A 22,011-nucleotide genomic window follows, 5' to 3' on the forward strand; every position below is an offset into this window, starting at 1 on the left:
AATTAGAGGGATGGACCAAAAAAATCCAATTGTCCTTTGTTGACGTCTGAATTGAGAGTGGGACGATTCCAATGTCAGCAGGGCAAGGCGCAGAGAGAGTTATTGTGTCTCGTGCTCCAAATAGGAAGGCCTTCCGAATTCCACTGTCAAAATGGATAAGGGGAGTTCGTTGCTTCATATAATTGTCTTACGATGTGACAGACATGGACAATTTTTTCCAACTGACGGCTGCGTGAATTCGATCCCTGCTACCAGCGCAAGAGAGATAAAGAAGATCCTTCTTTACAGGTCCGCCATGGCGATCCAGACCACTTCTCTCTTCCCCTTGCATCCTCTGCTTGTGAAGAAGCTTGGCTCACAGATATGGAGTCTGAACCTTTCCTGTTGGGAGAGGCATAACATATTGCCTTTTCTTGACGTGATGGAGATGCGGAAGCACTGGATCCCTTAATATTCAGCACAGAGGGTCCAGAAACTGGCAATCCCCAAATCCAACTCTGGTAGAACGAGCTAAGACTCTCCCCCCCCTTGCTGCCGCAAGCAGAAATCTTCCCCTTTAGTTTTTCCCGTGTTCCATGCCCTTAACTGCGTGCAAAATACCAAAAATATCCAAGGAGAAAATAGAGCTTCCCAGCATCATTCTAGCCATCGAAATCAAAAACCATTCTTCCCCTCCAAAACATCCTGCTTTTTTCCCACCAAAAGCAGTTTAAACCCAAATATAGGTTTTCCCTCTTCCACCTTGAATAACCTTTTACACCTTTAGCTTTGACGCTAATCTCCAATTCTGCCCATGTAAAGCATAACCCAGCAATAAGTGATTTCCAAGAGTCTACATCTCGACAAGGGAACCCATTCAGCACTCCTTGAGCTTTTCCCATTGCACATGATATTCCTGAATTTACACCTTTGTCTTCATAACTTAAATGTCAGCTTCTATAAAGCTTCCTTTGATTCCACGGTATCCTGCACTTTTCTTCGAGTTCATCATTAAAATTATCAGTTGGATAATGTCCTTTGGCATCATTTTTTCATATTTTTCTAATACATACACATCATGCATCCAAACAAAATCATACACATGCACTAAGGGAATATGTACATTGGATGCAGATTATCGAAATGCATCACACAAACAATGAATCACACGCAGAAAATAACACAAATGCACAACAAAAGAAATGGAGGTGTATACGACTCGGATGCGGCGCAGCACGACACCGGTAAGAGAGATCTTGCTAAGGCGTTAGCCTTTGTCAGGCAATTTGAAGTTTCTTTTTATGATGGTTATTTCTCAGAAAAGTCTAAGCTCAGGCATGTAGGCATGCACTTGAAAGATACTACTAGCAATTGGTGGTCGACTCTCATTTTGGAGGAAAGGAAACCTACGACTTGGAAAATTTTCAAGAAGAAGTTTTATGCTCAGTTCTTGCCTTCTAATTTTGAGAATGATGTCAAGGAGTGGGATTGGCTAGGCCCGCCAGAAAGAGCATTAGAAGGTCACTAGTTATGTGGACAACTCTTGGTCTACTCTTCTCAACATTACTCCTTTCATGGAGATCAATGATGAAGAGAAGAAAAGAAAGTTTGAAGCTAGCCTACTCCCTCATTTGCACAGAACCATGAAGGTGTATCCACATGAAACCTTATCTCGCATGATGGAGTCTACCATCATAGCTGAAAGTTTGCATACACCTGGTACATCTTGAAAGTTAGGGATGAGTTCTTATAAAGCTAGACAAGAGTAGCTCTATGATCAACCAAGAGACAAGACTAATCGAAGAAGACCTACCTCTACCCATGACCAATATTCAAAGTCAGAGGGTAATAAGAAGAAGCGCAAGTATCTCTCACCCTCTGAGATATAAAAGTACAAAGAGGAAGGAAGGTGCTTTCTTTGTGGTGAGTTAGGGCATATGAAGCTTGATTGTCCTCACAAAAGGAAGGAAGAAAATGTGATTAAATATCATCTTCCACCATCCCCAAATTCTATTCTAGATGTGCAAGCTAACACTCATTCAAATGAGAAGAAGAGACAACTCTTAAAGGGTTGGGGGACACTCAACAATCAACAAGTTTTTTTTTTTTTTTGAGCCGGGTGCCTAATCAGAATCAAAGGCAGAACCCTGTGCCACTAGCTTATGATTTCGCTACTTCCTTCAGGACCAAGGTCCTTGGAAGACTCTTCTCAATGGATGGAGCATGGGTAGGCACCTAGCACCTCGGTTCAGGGGTCCAAGCAGTGCTGGACTCTCACCAGCTAAAACCGTCAATCCCGGCGGGTTCCCTCAAAGGGATGCCACACCCCAAGGTTGGGCGTCAGCTTGAAGGTGGTGTCCCATCGCACTCAAGAAAACACTGCCTCCCGACAGCATTCGCTTGCTTGAGCGAGGTACGAGCTTGCGCACAAGATCCCAAAGGGAGGATATCGTCATTCCCCTACCCGCAAAGGGCAAGGATCATGCATATAATGCTCCCAAGTACCTCGGCATCGCCTCGCCGAGAAATGCTGCCACTAGGTGGTGCCCTGTGACCACATTCCTCGAGTGTGGACAAGTGCTCACCCAATTGGGTGGTAAACACACCCCGCCGATCTCCCCATCAAGGAGTAGCGTAGCTTCATCCTCTAAGGTACACCCTCTGGACAAAAGATCACAAGTTTCACTTATAATACCCAAGATGTGCCTATCGCATTCTTCAGTCTCAACGCAGGACAGGAAAGCAGGATGTGTGCATAAGAGGTTCCTGCTTCACGAGAGATGCACAAAGGGTAGGTTTGTCACCGAGAATGTCCATAGCTATCTGCCATCTTCACCCCGCCGACTCGTGCTAAGCACAGAAACCTTTCCTCTAAAGCCTTGACATTCTCCGATATAGGTTGATGCGAAAGAGGTAATTCCTTAAGCATTCGAACTTGTTCTCATTATAAGAGACGAGTCTCACACACTCGTGTTGTCGTTCCCATTTCTTTCAGACATGATACCTTACAGCGAGTAGAGGTGCTTCAGCTCCAGCGACCGCACGGTCTTGGAAGCCCATGTCCATTTGTGGACTTTTTTAGTACATGATGGGGGTTTTGAGAGCTCTCGAATCCACATCTAGACCCCTAGTTACTTTTTGAAGGCACGTGCACATTGCCCGTTGCAAAATGTTGAAATGGGGGGGATATTGAATTCCTTATGTAAGGTGTTGCACCGACCGCTATCGACTTAGCACCTTTACCCAGGATCCACTTCATCCCCGTGACTGCCATTGTCTCCAACGGCTGAAGGAGTGTCTGACGATGTATCAACAAGTTTTGATACTCTTTGATCTAGGGTCCACATATAATTTTGTGTCAGTAGATACTGTTGAAAGGCTACAAATTCCACCGGATCGATTGGGAACACCAATTGGATCAGGTTCGAAGGACTTACAACCAATTCTATACCTATCCAGGGGAAATTTAATCTTAGAATTCGGGATTACCGCGACCAATAATCTTTTCTACTTGCACCCATTGGTAACTATGATGTTATCTTAGGTATGCCTTGGCATTACAAGATTAGACCTCTTTCCGATTTTGTTAAGAAGACCCTTGCATTTCAATTTAAGGGTCGGAACATAGTATGCATTGCTGATGCTGGAGATTGACCTGTGCCAATGGTTAGTCATGTTAGCATTTCTAAAGAAATGAAGAAAGCTATTTGTGCGTACATGATTTTTGTGAGAGAGTCAAAAGAAGCTAATCATTCAAGGGCACTTGATGCCTCTAATGAACACACAATACCAACTAATGCTTCTAAGTCTCAAACTTTAAAAGAAACCCTCTCTTTAATTGATCAAGCCAGACATGATTTTGTTAAACAATATGAAGATTGTTTTGGTAATTCACTCTCATGAGAGTTACCTTCTAAGCATCCAAAAGATCACACAATTGATCTTATCCCGTGTAGTTCAACCACCTTACCAACTAAGTGCAAGTCAACAAGAGGAGATCCTAAAACAAGTAAATGAACTGTTAGAAAAAGGGTTAGTTCAACCTAGCTCTTCTCCATATTGCTCTCCAATCTTACTTGTTCAAAAGAAAGACGGTTCTTTCCAGAGACTACAGATCTTTGAACAAGATCACAATCAAGAATCGTTTTCCTATCCCAAGGATAGATGATATCTTGGATAAGTTGCAAGGGGCTAGTATCTTTAGTTGTATTGTTCTCAAGCACGGCTATCACCAGATACGAATAGAACCTGAAGATGTTCATAAGACAGATTTGCATAAAACGTTTCGAAAATCCTACTACAAGTCAATGCTAAGAAGAGTGAATTTTTCCTTTCAAAAATCCATTACTTGGGCCATATTGTTTCTCACAATCTAGTGAGAATGGATCCTGAGAAGATTTGAGCCATTGTTGAATGGTCTACATCTACTTCTGTACATGAAGTTGGAAGTTTCTTGGGCCTATGTTCATACTACATGAGGTTTATACGAGGTTTTGTGTATGTTGTATCTCCTCTACATGACCTTACTAAGAAGTGAATGCCTTTTCACTGGGGATCAAGGCAACTACAAGCCTTTGAAAGAATTAAGTTTCTTGTGACTCAAGAACCAGTTCTCATAGTTCCGAATCTTCAAAAACCTCTTGAAGTTCACTACGATGCTTCTAGGGATTACATTGGAGTTGTGCTTAACTAAGAGCATCATGCAGTAGCATTTGAAAGCCGACGCCTCAACGATCATGAGCTACATGCTCCAGTATATGTCATATGAGAAAGAGCTTATGGCGGTGGTACATGCTCTTCAAGTATGGAAACACTATTTACTTGGTGCAAATTTTGTTATTAAAACAAATCACCAAAGTCTAAGATACTTTCTCACTCAGAGAAGAAGCTCTCAGAGAAACAGATGCGTTGGGAAAATTTCTTATCTATGTTTCACTTTCAAGTCCTTCACACATCTGGAACTAAGAATATGGTAGTAGATGCTCTATCATGGCAACCTCAAGTGAATGCAATCACAACTGTTTACCATAACAAGTTTATGGATTTGCCCAAAATGTATGCAAATGATTCCGACTTCTCAACCATATGGGATTAGCTTACAATCGGTTACACCTTACTTGATTCAAGATTACACAAGATAATGGATGAAGCACATGCATCTCCATATGCTAGACATAGGGGTATTCTACCTACTGCTCAAGCATTGGAAAGATATTTCATTTGGCCCACTCTTAGAGCTGAGATTGAAAGATATGTTTGCGAGTGCAAGATATGCCAAAAAATAAAGTACGACAGGCATAAACCACCTAGTCTACTGAAGCCATTACCTATTCCCAATGAGCCTTGGGAAAGTATAGCCATGGACTTTATCATGGAGCTTCCTCGCACACAAGCAGGCAACGATGCAATCTGGACTATCATTGATAGATTCAGTAAGCAAGCACACTTTGCGAAAGACAATCAAAGCTGGTCATATGTCTAAGATATTCATTGCTCATATTTTCAAGCATCATGGCATGCCTAAGTCTATTATAAGTGATCGAGATCCCCGCATGACCAACCTCTTTTGGCAAGCTCTCTTCGAGAACCTCGGGACTTAGTTAAATTTTTCAACCTCTTATCATCCTCAAACGGATGGCCAAAGTGAAAGTGCTAATTATACGGTTCTAGACCTTTTGGGGAAAAGTATTTGCCTTTGGTAGAGTTTGCATACAATAACACGGTGCACTCTAGTACTGGTAAGGCACCCTTTGAGATCATCTATGGTAAGCCTCATTTACCACCCATTCTTCTTACAAATGATAATATATTTGCAGCAGATGAGTTTGTTAGAGACATTGATACAACTTTCACTTAAGTAAAAGCTGCTATCCAAAGGACACAAGAGAAGCATAAACATGATATTGATAAGCGTCGTCATAAGTTAGATTTCAAGTTGGGAAAATATGTTCTTCTTAAGTTTGAGAAGGCTCGCTTGAAGAAGCAAAAAGGTCAAAAGGGTAAAGTGGTTAAGCTTTCTAATCGCTATTATGGCCCTTCCAAGATCACAGATAAGATAAACTATGTGACTTTTTGTTTGGATCTACCAAGTCACTGGAACATTCATAATGCTTTCCATATAAGTTTGCTACATCCCTATATTGGAGAACCTCCAATGGAACCAATCAAGGAAGATTTACCTGACATAGAAAAAACAGAAGAGTTTCATGTGCCTGAAAGAATTTTACTCCATCACGACAATACTCTAAGGTCAAGTAAGGTATTACGGAAGTATCTGGTTAAGTTTAAAAATTATCTCTCATTGGATGCTCAGTTTATGACTGAGAGAGAACTACAAGACTTTCGAGATCTTCTTAAGGACTATGTATCCCCTCTATAGTTGAGATCAACTATTTAGAAGCCAGAGGGATGTTACTAAAGTGATTGCTTATTATGCATTCTCTATTTAGTAAATTTATGTCAATAAATTAATGACTCGCTTTTATTTAAGTGTTATGATGATCTAGCATGGCCATGAGACAATTTAGAGACCAATATTCCTAGTGCATCACTTAATGGGGTGATCAGAGCACTGTAATGGGGATATCTGGTACAGGCAGTAAAAGTTATGAAGGGGGAAGGAAGTGTCTGCAAAGTGTAAGAGTGTACACAAGAACCAAGGAGTTACACATAAATGAAGATAGATTGAGTTCTAAGCATTGTGTATATGTATTTATGTGTGCATCCAGGGATGCTTGGGAACGTTTACTTATGTATAATGAGCATTGCATTCATTTGGAGTCATCCTCTCCCTTACAAGTCAAGGTTTAAGGTCTTTTGGAGAGAAGTGATTCTTTCACTAAAAAGACGAGAGAGGTAATTCTCTCACTAAGAAATACGAGAGATGTGATTCTCTGGAAGTGAGGAGAGAAGTGATTTTCTATTTCTAAGGTTTAAGATGACACAAGCTTTTGTGTGGAAATCAATCTTAAGGTTAAGGCCCAAGGCAATCTAATGAACTCTCCTTATCTATGGCTCAAGGTGGTTGCATGGACCATAAGTTAAGAATAGAGTTTGAAAAGCTTCTTTTCTTAAAATAGACATGGTGAATCCATTTTTTAAAATATCTCACGATAGAAAGCCGATCTCTAAAAATGGACCGCTATGGTTATCAGAAATAGTGAGATCTACAACGTTTGTGTTGGACATTTTTCCATCCGAGCAACCCAGAGAGAGATATTCCAAAATTGGTGCTGTAGAGTAGGTCTTGGAAGAGCCACATCTTGCATGAAGATCAACCTTTCCAATCTTGGCACTCAAGTCTCTCTCCAAGAAGAGAACCTCTTGGATCCTATAAAAGGGAGGCTCTCCTTGGGTGTGGAGGAGGGGAAGGAAGCATCACTTTGCATGTATGCAAGAGAAGGAGAGAAGGCAATTCGAGTCTCACAAAGTGTTGCAGAAGCTCTGTTGAAATCAAGCTCCAAGAGGAGATCCCTACACATATTGTGTAGAAGAGAATGTGCAAGTTCTACGGAAGCTTTGCTAAAATCAAGCTCCAAGAGGAGATCCTTACACATATTGTGGAGGAGAGAAGGTGCAAGTGTTGCGGAAGCTCTTATGAAATCAAGCTCCAAGAGGAGATCCCTACACATATTGTGTAGGAGAGAAGGAGAGACTCAAGAAGGATCAAAAGGTGCCAACTTCCAAGCTATGCAAGTGTTAGCCGGTTGTATACCATGTAAGGAACCATGATCTTGTTCCCAAGTTCTACGAGTTAAGAACTGGTTTATATATAAGGAAGGAGCTTGCTCCTTGTCAATAATATAACTCCACAAGGGGGGGGGGGGGGGGGGACTGGCCCATCTTCCAGTCCCTAGTGTGTTGTCCAATCTGTCTATCTCTCTCTCTTTCTCTCTACATCTTTCTTTTCTCTCATCTATTCTCTCTCTGCGCCAGCATAATATTCACCATATATCTTTTAAGTATATAAGAAGGTCGAGCTTGTATCTCGGATCTTATAACATTATCTCCTTACACTCGATCATACCAAATGCTTTCAAGATTTTCCATGCATATTTCTTCTAGGAGATGAAGATTTTGCTAGGCTCTTGTTAGACTTCAATCTCTAAACAATAGTACAATAAGCTCAACTCTGTCATTTCAAACTCAAAGCTCAAAGCCTTTCGAGTCTAATGGATTATATCTTCATAATCACCTATAATAAGAAGATTGTCCACATATATGACAATCACTCCAAACTTTTCACCATTCTTATAAACATACAAGTTAACATCTAATGCACATTTATTGAAGTTTAAGCCTTAAAAAATTTTTATATATCCACTGGTACCATACTCCAGGGGCTTTTTCAGCCCATACAATGTATTCTTTAGCTTAAAACTTTGTTCTCAAAATGGGGAGCCTCAAGCCTCGGTGGCTAAGCCACATACATCTCTTTGAGGTCACCATTCAGGAACATTGATTTGGCATCCATTTGGTAAACTGACCACTTCTTATAAGCAGCATCTACAAGTACTATGCAAATAATAATCATTCTAGCAATTAGAGAAAATGATTCTTGAAAATCAAATCCTTCAACCTGTGAAAATCCGTGTGCAACTAATCTAGTTTTGTACTTTTCTAAGCTTCCATTAGCCTTGTACTTTACCTTCTAGACTCACTTGGTGTCAATAATCTTCCTCTTTTCTAGCTAACCCACTAGCTCCCAAGTGTCATCCTTCATTATGATGTCATGCTTAGCTTTAATAGCTACTCTGGATGCCAGATCAACAAGTACTTCTTCCAAGTCTACTAGCTCCTTTATTTCTCTCATAATCTCAACCATCAATGCCATATTAAATGGGGAATCAAAAGCCTTCCTTTGCTCCCCATTCTCTGAGATCTCCTTGGTTCTCATCTACCTTTTCCTCAATAGTTTTAAGCATAGAATTAGTGCAATCATAAGGCTACTTCACCCATCGTAGCAATGACTTTTCTAGTGGTTTGATTACAAGTTGGAACTTTCTCTTTATCATCTAAAGACAATGCTTCCTTCTCCTCGAGGGGGTAGAGATAGCTCTTTAGACATTTTCATAATGGACTACTTCTTTGTTGGATAATAAAGTGGAAGAACTTGTATTCTCCTCCTCCATTGTATATTGCTACTCCTTGAACACCACATCATGGCTCGCTATGATCTTCTTTGCCTCTTAGTCGTACAATTTGTAAGCCATTTTCTTATCACGATAACCTAAGAATATACATTTTTTGCTTTTTGGTTTTAACTTGTTCCTGTTATCCTTTGGAACATGCACATAACATTCACATCGAAAAGTTCTAAAGTGTGAGAGAGATAATGTTTACTAGTATAGGCCTCATGACAACCTTTTTCCTTGAGAGTCTTTGTGTCACTTTGATTGAGATTGTATATTGTAAATTAACAACTTCTGCCCAAAATTGGTAAGGCAATCCCTTGCCCTTAACCATACGCCTTGCCATTTCCATAATGGTGCGATTTCATCATTCAAAAATGCGATCCAAAAAATGATAGGTCTTTGACCTTAAGGCTAACTAAAGAAACTCTGATTGGAGATTAACAATAGCTTGGAAGGGATCTTCCTTTATAGCCCATGAAGGTAGTCTAGTCATAAACCTTTCCTTGTTGGCTATGAATTTTTCACTTTATCATTAAGTGGGAGATGCTAGACCCTCTAAGACCCCCCTAGCCAAGGGCCGCTTTTGTGGCCCCCAAACCCCAAAATAGGAGTCCTTGATAACTCCCACGCCCTAGAACTTAATGCCTTGTGTGTGCCTGGAGTTGCTACCAGTATAACTACTCCACCTAACCCTAAGGTTAGATCCACAAAGATCACCCTTTCGCCATCCGATCATATAGACCTCATCTAACATACAAGTCAAGACCAAACCAATATTCTGGGCTCACACATATCTTCTCCTCATAATGGGGACCTTATAACTTTAAACACCATGGATCATTAGTGGTACCCTATGAGGTTGGGACATTGAGCATATTTGACACCAAGTGGAAAAAAAGTACAAGGTATCATGGAGGATCTATCAAGCTCACACTTGCTCTAGATTAATAAATTAAGCTCTTTAAAGCACACATCGCTCCAGATAGGACTAATGATGATGTGCATATTCTAAAACATGGACTAACAATCTATCCAATGGAGAAGACAAGACTCACCCATCTCCCATTCTTGATCAAGCCCCAATCCTATTAGTTGATTACAAGGCAACTCTATCAACTAGAGCAAGATGGTCGATTGAGAAATAATATTTGCTCCAAGAAGCACATGGAGGAATAGTAGGACACTTCAATGGAGACAAAACTACACGAAAAGTACTTCAAGCTCCATTGAGGTGGTCTATCTTGTTCAAGGGATGTGGCAGATATACACAATCACAAAGTTCACTTTTGAATGTCTACTAACCATTAGAAAATGCATTTTATTCTTCCTAATAGGCATGCATGTGTGCACGTGAATGTGTATGCCTATATGTGGTTTTTTTCTTTTTTCTTTTTTCCTTTTTTTGGGGGGGGAAGGGGTGATGCACCTACACTCGTTCACTCACTCAAAACGTCACAAAAAGGCAACACGATATGTGAGAGCAAGGTATACTCTTGTATTATTTAGTGAAAGAAACGGTACAACATAGGCACATCCCAAGAGGACTACACCCTCGTGACGCCGCACATATGAGGATTCACCACTGGGTATAGAGAATTACATATAGAGTGGAAACCAAGTAAGGCTTATAGTCACTACTACTCCCTATATAGGTGTTTTTGGTAGCAATGCTATGGTATAGCTACAAAGCCCTTACACACCCCCGCTAGATTGTTGTCCTCAGCGATCTAAGGGTAGAGGTTATTGACTCATCTCTAGGGTCTTAACACAGCTTCTTATAATAAGATGGCCAATGTCTAACTTGACACATTAGCGGGGTCTTAACACAGCCTTTACTATTAGACTAGTCAATGTCTACTGCACTACGACTTGGGAGTCTTAACATAGCTCTTCCTATCAAGCTAGTCAATGTCTACCCATCTAGATTGCTTTATTGCTTTGGTTTATTCTAGCTACCATGCAGATCCACCCTCGACTCAATCACATTTGAGGAGTGGAGGCCTTACTAAGATTATGATAAGTCAAGTGATGACTCAAGGGGTATTAGAAGAATTGTCGGGATTCTCCTTGAGCGAGGGTCAAATGCGTCATTGCCATGTTCGTGAGCCTCCGCTTTCGAAATCCAAGTGGCTTTTTTGAGAGGGCATCCTTTCCACTTGGACATGTACTCGGAGTACTCTTTGTGTTCCCAGCAGTGAAGGAAGGCTTCTACTTCGAAGGGGCCATTAGAGTGGAGCAATGGAACGTGCAGTACCCATTGGTTGTTGGGATAAAACTTGCGCAAAAAGGCAAGCATGAAATGCATTATAAATGCAAATTCTTTCTGGCAAGTCAAGCTTGTATGTTACTTCGTTCAGGACTTGAGTGATGCAGTAGGGTCCATTGAATTTGGGGCCATATTCTTTGGGGGAGAGATATGCTTGGAGCTAAGGAGAACCATGTCTCCCTTAGTAAAGAGTACCACCTTATGCTTCTTGTTGGCCTGCTCTATCATGGTGATTTTGCTCTTTTCTAGACTCTACTTGGTTGCTTCATTACGGGCTCTCCATTTCTTTAAGAATTCTTCTGCATCCTAATCTTCAGCGTTGGCAGCTCCTGAGGCTAAGGAAAAAGGGGTGTGATGACTTCTTTTCCCGTAGCTAACACAAAGGGTGTGTAGCCCATGGCGGAATGGATTGAGTTGTTCTAGTGAAACTCAAGCACCTGTGTGTAGCTCCTGAGGATAGTCTTCAATGCCTTGGTTGACTCTCTCTGTTTGCCCATCTATCTCGGGGTGGAAGGAGGATGAGAATTTCAACTGTGTTTCCAGAGTCTTAAAGAGTTCCTTTCACATGTCACTTATGAATCTACCATCTCTATCTAAGACTATGGCTAAGGGTAAGCCATGCAGCTTGAACACATGTGTGAAGAAGAGGAAGGCTACCTCATTGGCATTCAATGGTGGCTTAGTAGGTATGAAGTGAGCTTGCTTTGAGAAATAGTCCACCACTACAAAGATGATGGTGTAACCATGGGATTCTTGGAACTCCACAATAGAATCCATACTAATGGCATCCCATGGCTGGTGAGGTACTAGCATCGGTTGAAGTAATCCTACTAGCTTGGAGCGTGGTGCCTTCATGAGTTGGTAAGTAGGGCACGTCTTAATATAGTCTATGACTTCTTCCTTCATGTTTGGCCAAAAGAACTACTTTCTCAGTACTTGAAGTGTCTTGCTTTGTCCCTTATGCCCACCTAATTTCCCATCATGCACTTCATGTAATATGATCTTCTTCAATTCCACATTGTTGGGAATGTACAATCTCTTTCCTACAAATAGAATTCCCTCCTCTAGGGTATACATGCCATGTAGTGTCTTGTGAGCTTTCACCTCTTCTATAATATTGTGCATTTCTTGGTCATGTTCCAAAGCCTCCTTCACTAACTCGACGAAGCTGCTGCTGACCACACTCACAACTTTCAAATCGGCTTTGCAACCTAGAGCATCTGCTATCTTGTTGGTGGAACTTGGCTTGTGTTTGATCTCCAAGTGGAACTCTGCTACTAGAAAGTCGAGCCATCAAGCTTGTTTGGCAAACAACTTTGGTTGGGACTAGAAATATTTGAGGGATATGTTGTTTGTGAAGACCACTGTGTGTTTATCTTGGAAATAATGCTCCCATTTTCTAAGGCAGTGAATCACTGCTAGCATCGAGCTAGCATCTCCTTCTCATGTGTGCTCCATCTGGTTTCAGCATCTATGAACTTATTGGATTCATAAGCTATGGGATGGCCATCTTGCACCAACACTCTCCCAATGCCATAATTTGAAGCATTTGTGGAGAGTTTGAAGGGCTTTGTGAAGTTGGGTACTTTGAGGAAAAGGGTTTGACTCATACATTTCTTCATCAACTCAAAAGCGGCTTGTTGCTCGCTTCCCCATGTGAAATTGCTATCTCCTTTGGTGAGGTAGGATAGTGGTGCGGTGACTAGGCTATAATCCTTGATGAATCTTCTACAAAACACCATGAAGCCCAACAATTCATGAACTTCCCTCACGATCTTTAACATAGGCCAATTCTTTACGGCTTCTACTTTATTGGGGTTTACTTTGATGCGGGCCTCGCCTACGATGAAACCTAGGAACTCTAATTCCTTCACTACAAACTTGCATTTTTCAAGCTTGGCACTCAAAAACCAGGCATAAGTGTCTTTTGTGTTCCTCTAGAGTTTTACCATACACTAGATCATCTATGTAGAGAATGATGAAGGCATCTATTTCGAGCCAAAAGATGCCATCCTTTTAGGCCACAAAAGGTGCCCGGTCCATTACTCAATCCAAAACCTAAAACTAGCCATTCAAAGATTCCATATTGGGTACGAAAGGTTATTTTGGAAATGTCTTGTTTTGCTATGTGAATTTGATAGTACCTTGACCTAAGGTCTATACGACTTAAGTATTTGGCTCCATGTAGCCTATCTAAGAGGGCATGGGATACTTGTTCTTGATGGTGATCTTATTAAGGACCCTATAGTCGACATATAGTCGAAGTCCCGGATCCTTCTTCTTGACAAACAACACTGGGGCACCAAATGGGGATTTGCTAGGTCGGACCTTGCTCTTCCAATTCATGTAATTGTTTCTTTAACTCCATGAGTTCAACGTGATTCATACAGTAAGGGGATCTAGCCGATAGGATTGCCCCTAGGATGAGCTCGATCTTGTGGTTCACTTCTCTTTTAGGTGGTAGGCCCTTGGGTAGTTCTACTCGCATCACATCCTTAAACTCCTCAAGTATTGCTTCCACTTCTATATTACCAACTTGGAGTTTGGGCTTCTTGGTGACCTCCTGCTCAATGGGCCAAATCATGCATAAATACACCATGTCTCCCTGCTTTACTGATTTCTCCACTTGTTTGGCACTGCAGGTCATGATGCGAGGCCTAATATGGGTTAGCTGGCAAGGCGGTGCTTCGGTTAGTGCTTCTAGTTGGTCAGTGACTGGTTTCACCATTTGGCATGGGACTCCAAGCTTGTTCTCCTTCATATGCACTTTGATTGATGTCCTGCTGCCTGGCAATTGCATTCTCTCACAAGGTACTCTAATGCCCTCTCCTTACATATCCAGCATCATCTCATTAACTCCCCAAACATTGCAATGACATACTTGTCATCATAGAACCCTAGGCCTAAAATGACTTCAAAATCGTCCACATGAATGACTAAGAAGTTGAGTTTGGCTTTCCATTTCCCTCATTGTACATGCACTGCAAAGACCTGTTTAACTTCCTTGGCTTCTCCTTGTGCAAAGGTTATCGTTAACCCTTATGGGGCCTTGGACAATTTGAGCCCATGCTTAGCTACACAATCTAGGGTGATGAAGTTGTGGGTGGCTCCTATGTCTACCATGATGGCTTAATCTCCTTCACTCACTCTGCCTTTGAGGTATAAGTGTTGGACTTCTGCTACGCGGGTCGCTATGCATTAGGGACAAGCACTAATTGTCCCCACCCTTGGATGGTCTAGGCTCTTATTGCTTCCACTAGGAATTTCTGAGATGTGCGGGGGTTGCGGCTCCTCTTCTCCATATGCACTAGTGGCTGCTACTCTAGACCCACTTAATGAGGTTGTGTTGTCCATGGGGCATCAGTTTTGATAGCATGGTTGAGCCTTGGGATCTCTACCATGATGTATTTGATCCCATGGACCCATATGATGCACTCGGAGTTGGTCTATAGTGGTTGTTCCCCCATCGGTCAATTGCTTCTCTTGGCACTAAGGCAGATTGTGACGTGGCTGGGGTTATGCCTGATATTTATCCCCACATCTCCAAGAGCAAGCCTCTAGGGGTGTTGGGTCTTGGGGTCCAAGAGTTGTTGGTAAGGTTGGTATTGAATCTGGTTTAGCTCCCTTGGGCTGTCCTTATCCCTTCTAGGTCAACTAGTCTTTCAACCATCCTCATGGTCTCAACTAAACTAGTTGGCTCATGTCTCTCCACATCTCTTTTGGCCCATTCTCGCATACCAAATAGGAATCCATGTAGCTTAGTGTCATTGTCCATTTTGGGTAGCTGCAACATGAGCTGCATATATTTGCTATCATACTCCATCTTTCCTTATGTTTGCTTGAGATTCATCTCTAACTTTGACTTTCTCCATCTTTGGGGTGAAATAGTCTTTGAGTTCCTCTTGGAGTTCTTCCCATGGAAAAATAATGTGTCCTTGCTCATGTTCCAATAGATAGCAACTAGCAATATCTTCCTCTAAGTAGATGGCTACTAGTTCTCCCTTGTCTTCAATGATCGTGGCATACTTCAAGTATATGTCTACTTTTGTGATCCACTCTTCAAAATCAACCTCTCTCTCTCCTTTGTACTTGGTGGGTTGTGATATTTTGAACTTGCCATAGTCGTATTCTAAACTATCACTCCCCTCCTCTTCCCTATGGTTATCTTTTGTCTTTCTTCTTATCCTTCTTCTTGATGCCTACTTCAACTACCTTCTCCTCGTCTTTCCTTGTATCCTGAGCTTTCCTAAAAGTCTCATCTCTATCTAACCGATCCATCTCCTCTTGAAATCTATGTCTTTTCTCCTCTTCCTGTTGTTGTATCACCCACTCTCTATAACCCTACTCCACTTTTAGTTTTCTTCTCATTGCCTCTTCTTCCTCCTTCATTTGCAGATTCCTCCAGATTGAGTCCAATAGGCTTGACATGCCCTCCAACTACCTCTCTAAACCAACTACTTGCTTCTCTTGAGCTACTCTCTATTCTTGACCTCGGCTCTTCTTCCTCTCTTCCATTGTTGAAATGGGTGCATTCTCTCTATAATCCTCCATGTGGTCGTGGGAAGCCACGCCTCAACTTTTGATATTGTCAACACAGGGAAGCCACGTTTCGCCCTTCATATGGTGGTCGTACTGCATGGAAGCCGCATCGCATCTTCAAATGTTGGCTGACGTCGAGGTCACCGTGCCGAGGGTCATCGCGACAGGGACTGACACCACAGGGATCGACATGATGTGAGAGATAGGACATAGGTCGTCTTGACACGATTTCTTTGGAAACTCCTCTCCTTCCGTGGGCACTCCTTCACTCCGAGCAAGTCACTTTGATACCAAGTGTGATGTACCTACACTCATTCACTCACTCAATATGGCACAAAAAGGTAATACGATATGTGAGAACAAGGTATACTCTTGTTTTATTCAATGAAAGAAACAATACAACATAGGCACATCCCAAGACTATACCCTCATAATGCCGCACATATGAAGGTTCACCACTGGGTAAAGAAAATCACACGTAAAGTGGAAACCAAGCAAGGATTGAGTCACTACTACTGCCTATATAGGTGTTTCTGGTAGCAACGCCATGGTGTAGCTACAAAGCCCTTACAAGGGGGGGGGGGGGGGGGAAGGGGGGGGAGGAAAGAGAAAAAGAGGAGAGGAGGTTTTTGTTGGTAATAGTTTAAGTTTTGACTAGTATAGGGGATGCTCCCATGAGAACTTGAAAATTTGAAGCTTACATTCATAAATCCATCTCCAAGTAGTAATCTTGAGACAAATTTGAATAGACCATACAAGCAACAACCAATAAGCAATCTCAAGGCACTCCTCATGTATATGCTAGATACATCATATAGAACCTCTAGAAGTCTCTCTTCATACTTTCACTAATAGAACTAGAGAGTGGCTCCTTACTATCTAGAAGAGTTTAGATTGGTCATGGGATCACACCTTTATTAGCTTCTTTGACCCATGTGAAAAAGTACTAGGACATCATGTGAAAATGTCATTGATTTTCTTTCTTTTACAAGGATGCTCAATGGTAAGATGGTGCACCCTTTAACAATTATTCTCTTTCATGCCTCTAGATCCCAAGGCACAAGAAACCCTTGTGTCAACAAATGCCTAACTCATCACAAGTCTTCAAATGCGCCCCTAGAAGCACCTCATGTTGGAGGATAGATGGTGTCTCCTTGCTCAAGGAAGCCCTTTCAACAACATTCTCAAGGCCATCAGAAACACACAAACATGATAATGTTAAGGACAAACTAGAAACCTGGTTCATAAATCTGCAAGATAGCACAAGTCCAAAAGCATAACATGAAACATTGTACGCATCTTCATCTTCAAGAGAAGCTGAGAGTTCTATATCATATCATACCATCCATCTGTGGCTAGGGAAAAGGAGGATAGCGAAATTCTTTGGAACTAAACACAAACAGTTTCTACCAAACTTTGAACAGAACTCGACTGCAAGTTTTTCAGACAATTGCAGTTATGATGATCCTGGATGAGCACTCTAACTGATAACATTTCATAAGAGAGTTTGCAATCAAACTCTGTCAAGGGACCAAAAGTAATGCACCGTGCTTCCAGAAATCAGTTGACAAGAGAACAAGATCCATGTTCAATCTACATCAAATTCATGATTCAAAGTATTCATATTATATTGTCCTAAGGTTCTTCAACATAGAAGGGTATCAAAAGAATGAAATGCTCAGTTTTCATTCACGGCTCAGTTACACCCACTTGCAGCTGGAAAGCATGACAATACCAATCCAGTTAAAACTCCAGTGTAGACTGTAGTCAATACTGGGGCTACAAAAGTCCCCAAATTCATGGTTAAAATTTCAAAGTTGTGGCTTCCAATGCTGATACTGCATGTTGATTAAGCACCTAACCTGAACCTTAGCTGTCCAGAAGGTTAGGCTTCTCGAGTGGAGAGAGCAACCCCTGCCAGATCATCAGCATGGATAGCAAAGTTTCAACTTTGATGCTGCTAGAATGTGCATTCAAATGTGCTCATCCACAATAATTGAAGGGCTGCCATATGCTTCATGTTGATTGGGCACTCAGTCTGAATATTAGCCATCCAAAGAGGCTCTCAACTACACCACGAGCATGGCCGGCAGAGTTCAACTCTAACGTTGCAACAATATACCCTCTTCTGCTCATAAACATCAATTAAGAATTCCTGAGATACACATTCACATTGAGATTTTAATGACCATTTGCCAAATCTCCGTTTAACTCTATATGTTTCCCATTGCTGTCACCAGAAGCCTTCTCAGGGCATCGCTTGCCACCTTTATAGGAGAAGGTCTTTTGGACATAATACAACATATAACCTTGAGAAGCTCTTACAACATCCTCCTTCACCTGAGTGACCCAAGAATCATCACATTTGTACCACTCTCCTTCAATCTGTAGATATGTAATATAATGACCCGAATCCAACTTACCTGAGTGAGTAATCACTGCAAATAACTCAAATTCAGGAGGGCTCATAAATGAGACAGAAGAGTCCAATTCATCACCACTCATGAGCGGAAGCCGGTTCCCATGCCTTACTCGCACAATCGTGGAAGAAAGGTATGGAGCCATGTTTAGAAAGGTTGGAAACTGCACGTATCGATCTAATTTCCTCGACATGTTACAAACAGAAGAGTGTTCAAATCTCTTAATGTGGAGGCATAATACAAGTGGCAACTTTCTTAGAGACATTTGCTTGACAAATTCCTGTTGAACCTGACAATTTTGGCAGTAAAACTTTTCATTAGACCCTAGCCTCTCAGGACGAGTGAAACGATCCAGGCATCCATACAAAGTAGAGACTCCTGAATCTAAGCTGGTCATTTGACCTCCATTGGCAGAATGCCCATTATCTCCATTCCTCATGCAAAAGACTGATTGTCCTTTAATCTCAGTAGCATTAGCATCTAAATCAAGAGAGATGTCCACACATGGATCATAAGTTGTTGAGCTACATCCACAGACTGTACATGTTATATCAGATCGCAGCAGCCCTGAAAAGACCTGGTGTGCTATGCACTCACAGTCACCATCACCTGCACTGCCACCAACAAGAAATCTTGCTTGAGTTAACAGCTGTAATTAAAAGATCGAAAGTAAAAGCCAGCAGTGCACAAACAATGTGCCTCAAAACATGTAATTAGATATGGCATGAAACCTTTTTATCCTCCCTGCTGGCAATGATGGTCTGCCAACATTAGCATGAATCCCCTCAATGGTGGATATAAAGAACTCATGTGCATCTTGTTGCTGATACCCAGCCAGGTTCGAAGCGTGCTGCCACCAGCTGGAACCAAGAAAAGACCCACAGATACTCCCTCAGCAAATGATATAAGCAAGCCCAAACAACAGAAGAAAGGCTTACAAGCTTGTGACTCTGCAACTTGCCTGTGAAGAAATTGTGCAGGACTGTAAGGCATGCGTTCTCCGGAAAAGGCAGCTGAATAAATGGTGTCCATGTCACAACCAAGACACAGATGCATACCTCGTTCTTGGCACGCAACACGGCTGTGCCGATCACTCAGAAAGTAGTTCCTGAGAGGGGGAGTGTGGAGCAGAGCTTGCAGGACAGAATTCATAAAACAGGTATTCCCAAGATTATTCAGACCTCTCAAACCCCATGGTAAACAGAAATCACCATCAAGAGAAGTTGACCCTCGTCGTAAAAGCAATTGCTCTTTCAAAGTCGGATCCCACGGCCGATACTCCGCTCTCCGCCTCTTCCGCCTCGTCTCTGGCCCGCTTGACTGCAGATCTTCCCAGTGGAATCCCACTTCCCCCCTGCGATGCTTCCTGTCACTGCGAACTATGGCCGATTGGGCACCGATTACAGTCCGATCGAAGTCGAGATCATAGACCTGGTCGCCACAGCTGCAGCAAAAGAGCTCAGCGCGATCAACATCGACAGCAATGTCATGGCCGGGCTTGGCTTGTGCATGCGAGCAGGCATGTGCAGTGTCACGCGACATCCAGCAGTCTACAGCAGCACAGAGGAGGCAGGCATAGAGGCGGCCATGGCTGGCACTACAGGTGGCACAGTGGGGCATGTCGGACCCCTCCGATGCGAGGCTGGCGCGGCCGAGGGGGGCGGTTCGGATGCGTCGCTGCACAATTCGGAAGCGGCGGGCGCCGTGCTTGGCTCTGTAGTCGAGAAGGTGGGGACATGGCGCGTAGGCCTCTACAAGGGCGCCTTTCCTCCGGAGGGACATGGCACATTCCACCAACTCGAGCGTCTCCCTTCTTCTCTGAGAAGCATGAGAGAGAGAGAGAGAGAGAGAGAGAGTAATTTGCTCAGGAAATGTCTCACACAACTTTCTGCCGGTGGACCTGTAACACAGAGAATCGACTGGCCCCTATATACAAATAGAGGGATGCGGAAGGAGTAGACAGGCGAGAGATCGTGAGACGTCTAGGTAGCTAGAGAGAGAGAGAGAGAGAGAGAGAGTGTGTGTGTGTGTGTGTGTGCGCGCGCGAGCTGGGCAGAGGGAGAGAGTACACTATAAAATCCTTCTCTCTTGGGCAGCACCTACCATGTATCACATTCTGTGACCGCCCACTCATTTGGGCTTGCCCCCCTCCCAAGGGAGCCTAAGTAGGAGAAGAGGCAATTGGTCATGAGCCTAGGTAAAGAGAGAGTCCACTCTAAATTATGTCACGCGCCATGAGTCTAGGTAAAGAGAGAGTCCGCTCTAAGTTATGTCCCTTGGATGCGTCCACCATGTGTTACATATTGTGTCTACTCTCACAAAAGGTTCAATGTTTCTGGCTTGCCTCCTAAGTGCGTGTGTAGAGAGAGAGAGAGAGAGAGAGAACACTATAATTTCTCTACGGGACACACTAATGCCAGGAGGCATATTCCACGGTGGATTTCGTGAGACCACGGTGGATTCCGTGAGGTTTTGCGGTGGATTCCATAAAACTATATTTATTTGCCGAGGCTCGTACATAAGGTGGATTCCTTGTGCGAGAAGTTGACAAGGACGCCTATCCTTTTCGTGCGTCATGTTAATTTAATGTGCACGTGGGTGACTCCACAATGGGTGATTCTACAAAATACATATTTAAATTAATGGACATTTATGAGTTTAGAGTGCGCTCGTATTAAATTAAGGTTAGGACAGAGTTCCAACCTATTTATTTATTTTGTAGCTGAAGACTGCTAGGTATTCACTTTTGTCGGTTTAATTTTATTATTTTCTAACAATTGTGAATGCTTCAGTGAATATGTAAAGCAAGCGGCGGTGGCGTTGGAAAGCACTGGGCGCGATAGCATGTATTCAAATTATCTAGAAAAATTTATCATTTTTTATGGACACGCATCTTATCATTAAAAGTGTGGCGCTGATATTTATTTAGGCGCACTTATTTACTGAAGCACTTGACTATTGGGGGTAAAGGCCCCTCTGCCTAGCCGCCCATGTATTACTACACTACACTCACCACCACTGCACACTGCAGGTGGCGGGCGCCCGTCACCGTCACTTTATTCTTTATTCTTTTAGTGACAGTTTGAATAAAGGAAGGCCCGGTCATACATTGTGAATGTTGGAGTTCCCATTTCTAGTCTCTCCCTTTCTTGCTCTTGCTCTCCCGCCATAGCTCTCGAGTCCAACCTTCGATCCGTCGCTCCCTTTCAACTGGTATCAGAGCTTTGCTTTCCGACTCTTGAGCTTGGTTCGTGGCATTCTCAGCATCCCATCGACTCCCTACTTGCATTGGGTCTCCTTCCCGGCAACCATATCCGACTCCTTCGAGCTCCCGTCACTCCCCAGCTTCCCAAGCACCTTCCAGGCATTGTTGGGTACCTTCAGGGCATTACATCAAAGGTATTTGATCATTTTCTTCAAGGTTTACTTCAATTCTCAGGTCTCATAGGCTGTAAACAAGTTATGGGCAGCCATAGCTCACACCTCTTGGAGCTTCCTTCACTTGGATCTTGCTTCCAGCCTATCAAGGCTTGCTAAGGCTTGGTGTAGGCCTTCTTTGGCCTTCATTTGTGCCCCCTTTGGGCCCCATTGTTAACACGTGAGACAGCAGACCCCCCCAACCAGCTCACATTTTTTTTTGCGCTTGTTTTCAAAATCTGACCCAAAAATCACT

General features: G+C 42.6%; 1 protein-coding gene across 2 annotated transcripts; it reads right to left on the bottom strand.

The window, feature by feature from the left end:
• Positions 1-17,022: 17,022 nt before the first annotated feature.
• UBP22 (ubiquitin-specific protease 22) lies at positions 17,023-20,371 on the bottom strand. Of its 2 annotated transcripts, none has more exons than XM_087668223.1 (3): positions 19,300-20,371; positions 19,070-19,198; positions 17,023-18,952 (listed from the first exon to the last, which is right to left on the bottom strand). In XM_087668223.1, exons 1-3 carry the CDS (start codon positions 20,118-20,120, stop codon positions 18,100-18,102), a joined length of 1,803 nt encoding a protein of 600 aa, XP_087524349.1. In that variant the 5' UTR covers positions 20,121-20,371; the 3' UTR covers positions 17,023-18,099. The 2 variants fall into 2 exon arrangements, with proteins under 2 accessions (XP_087524349.1, XP_087524350.1); XM_087668224.1 differs by having other exon boundaries at positions 18,811-18,947.
• Positions 20,372-22,011: the final 1,640 nt, after the last annotated feature.

Source organism: Lygodium microphyllum, chromosome 26, assembly GCF_053477565.2.
Source record: "Lygodium microphyllum isolate KBCC chromosome 26, Lygodium_microphyllum_v1.1.10, whole genome shotgun sequence".
Lineage (NCBI taxonomy): Eukaryota > Viridiplantae > Streptophyta > Polypodiopsida > Schizaeales > Lygodiaceae > Lygodium > Lygodium microphyllum.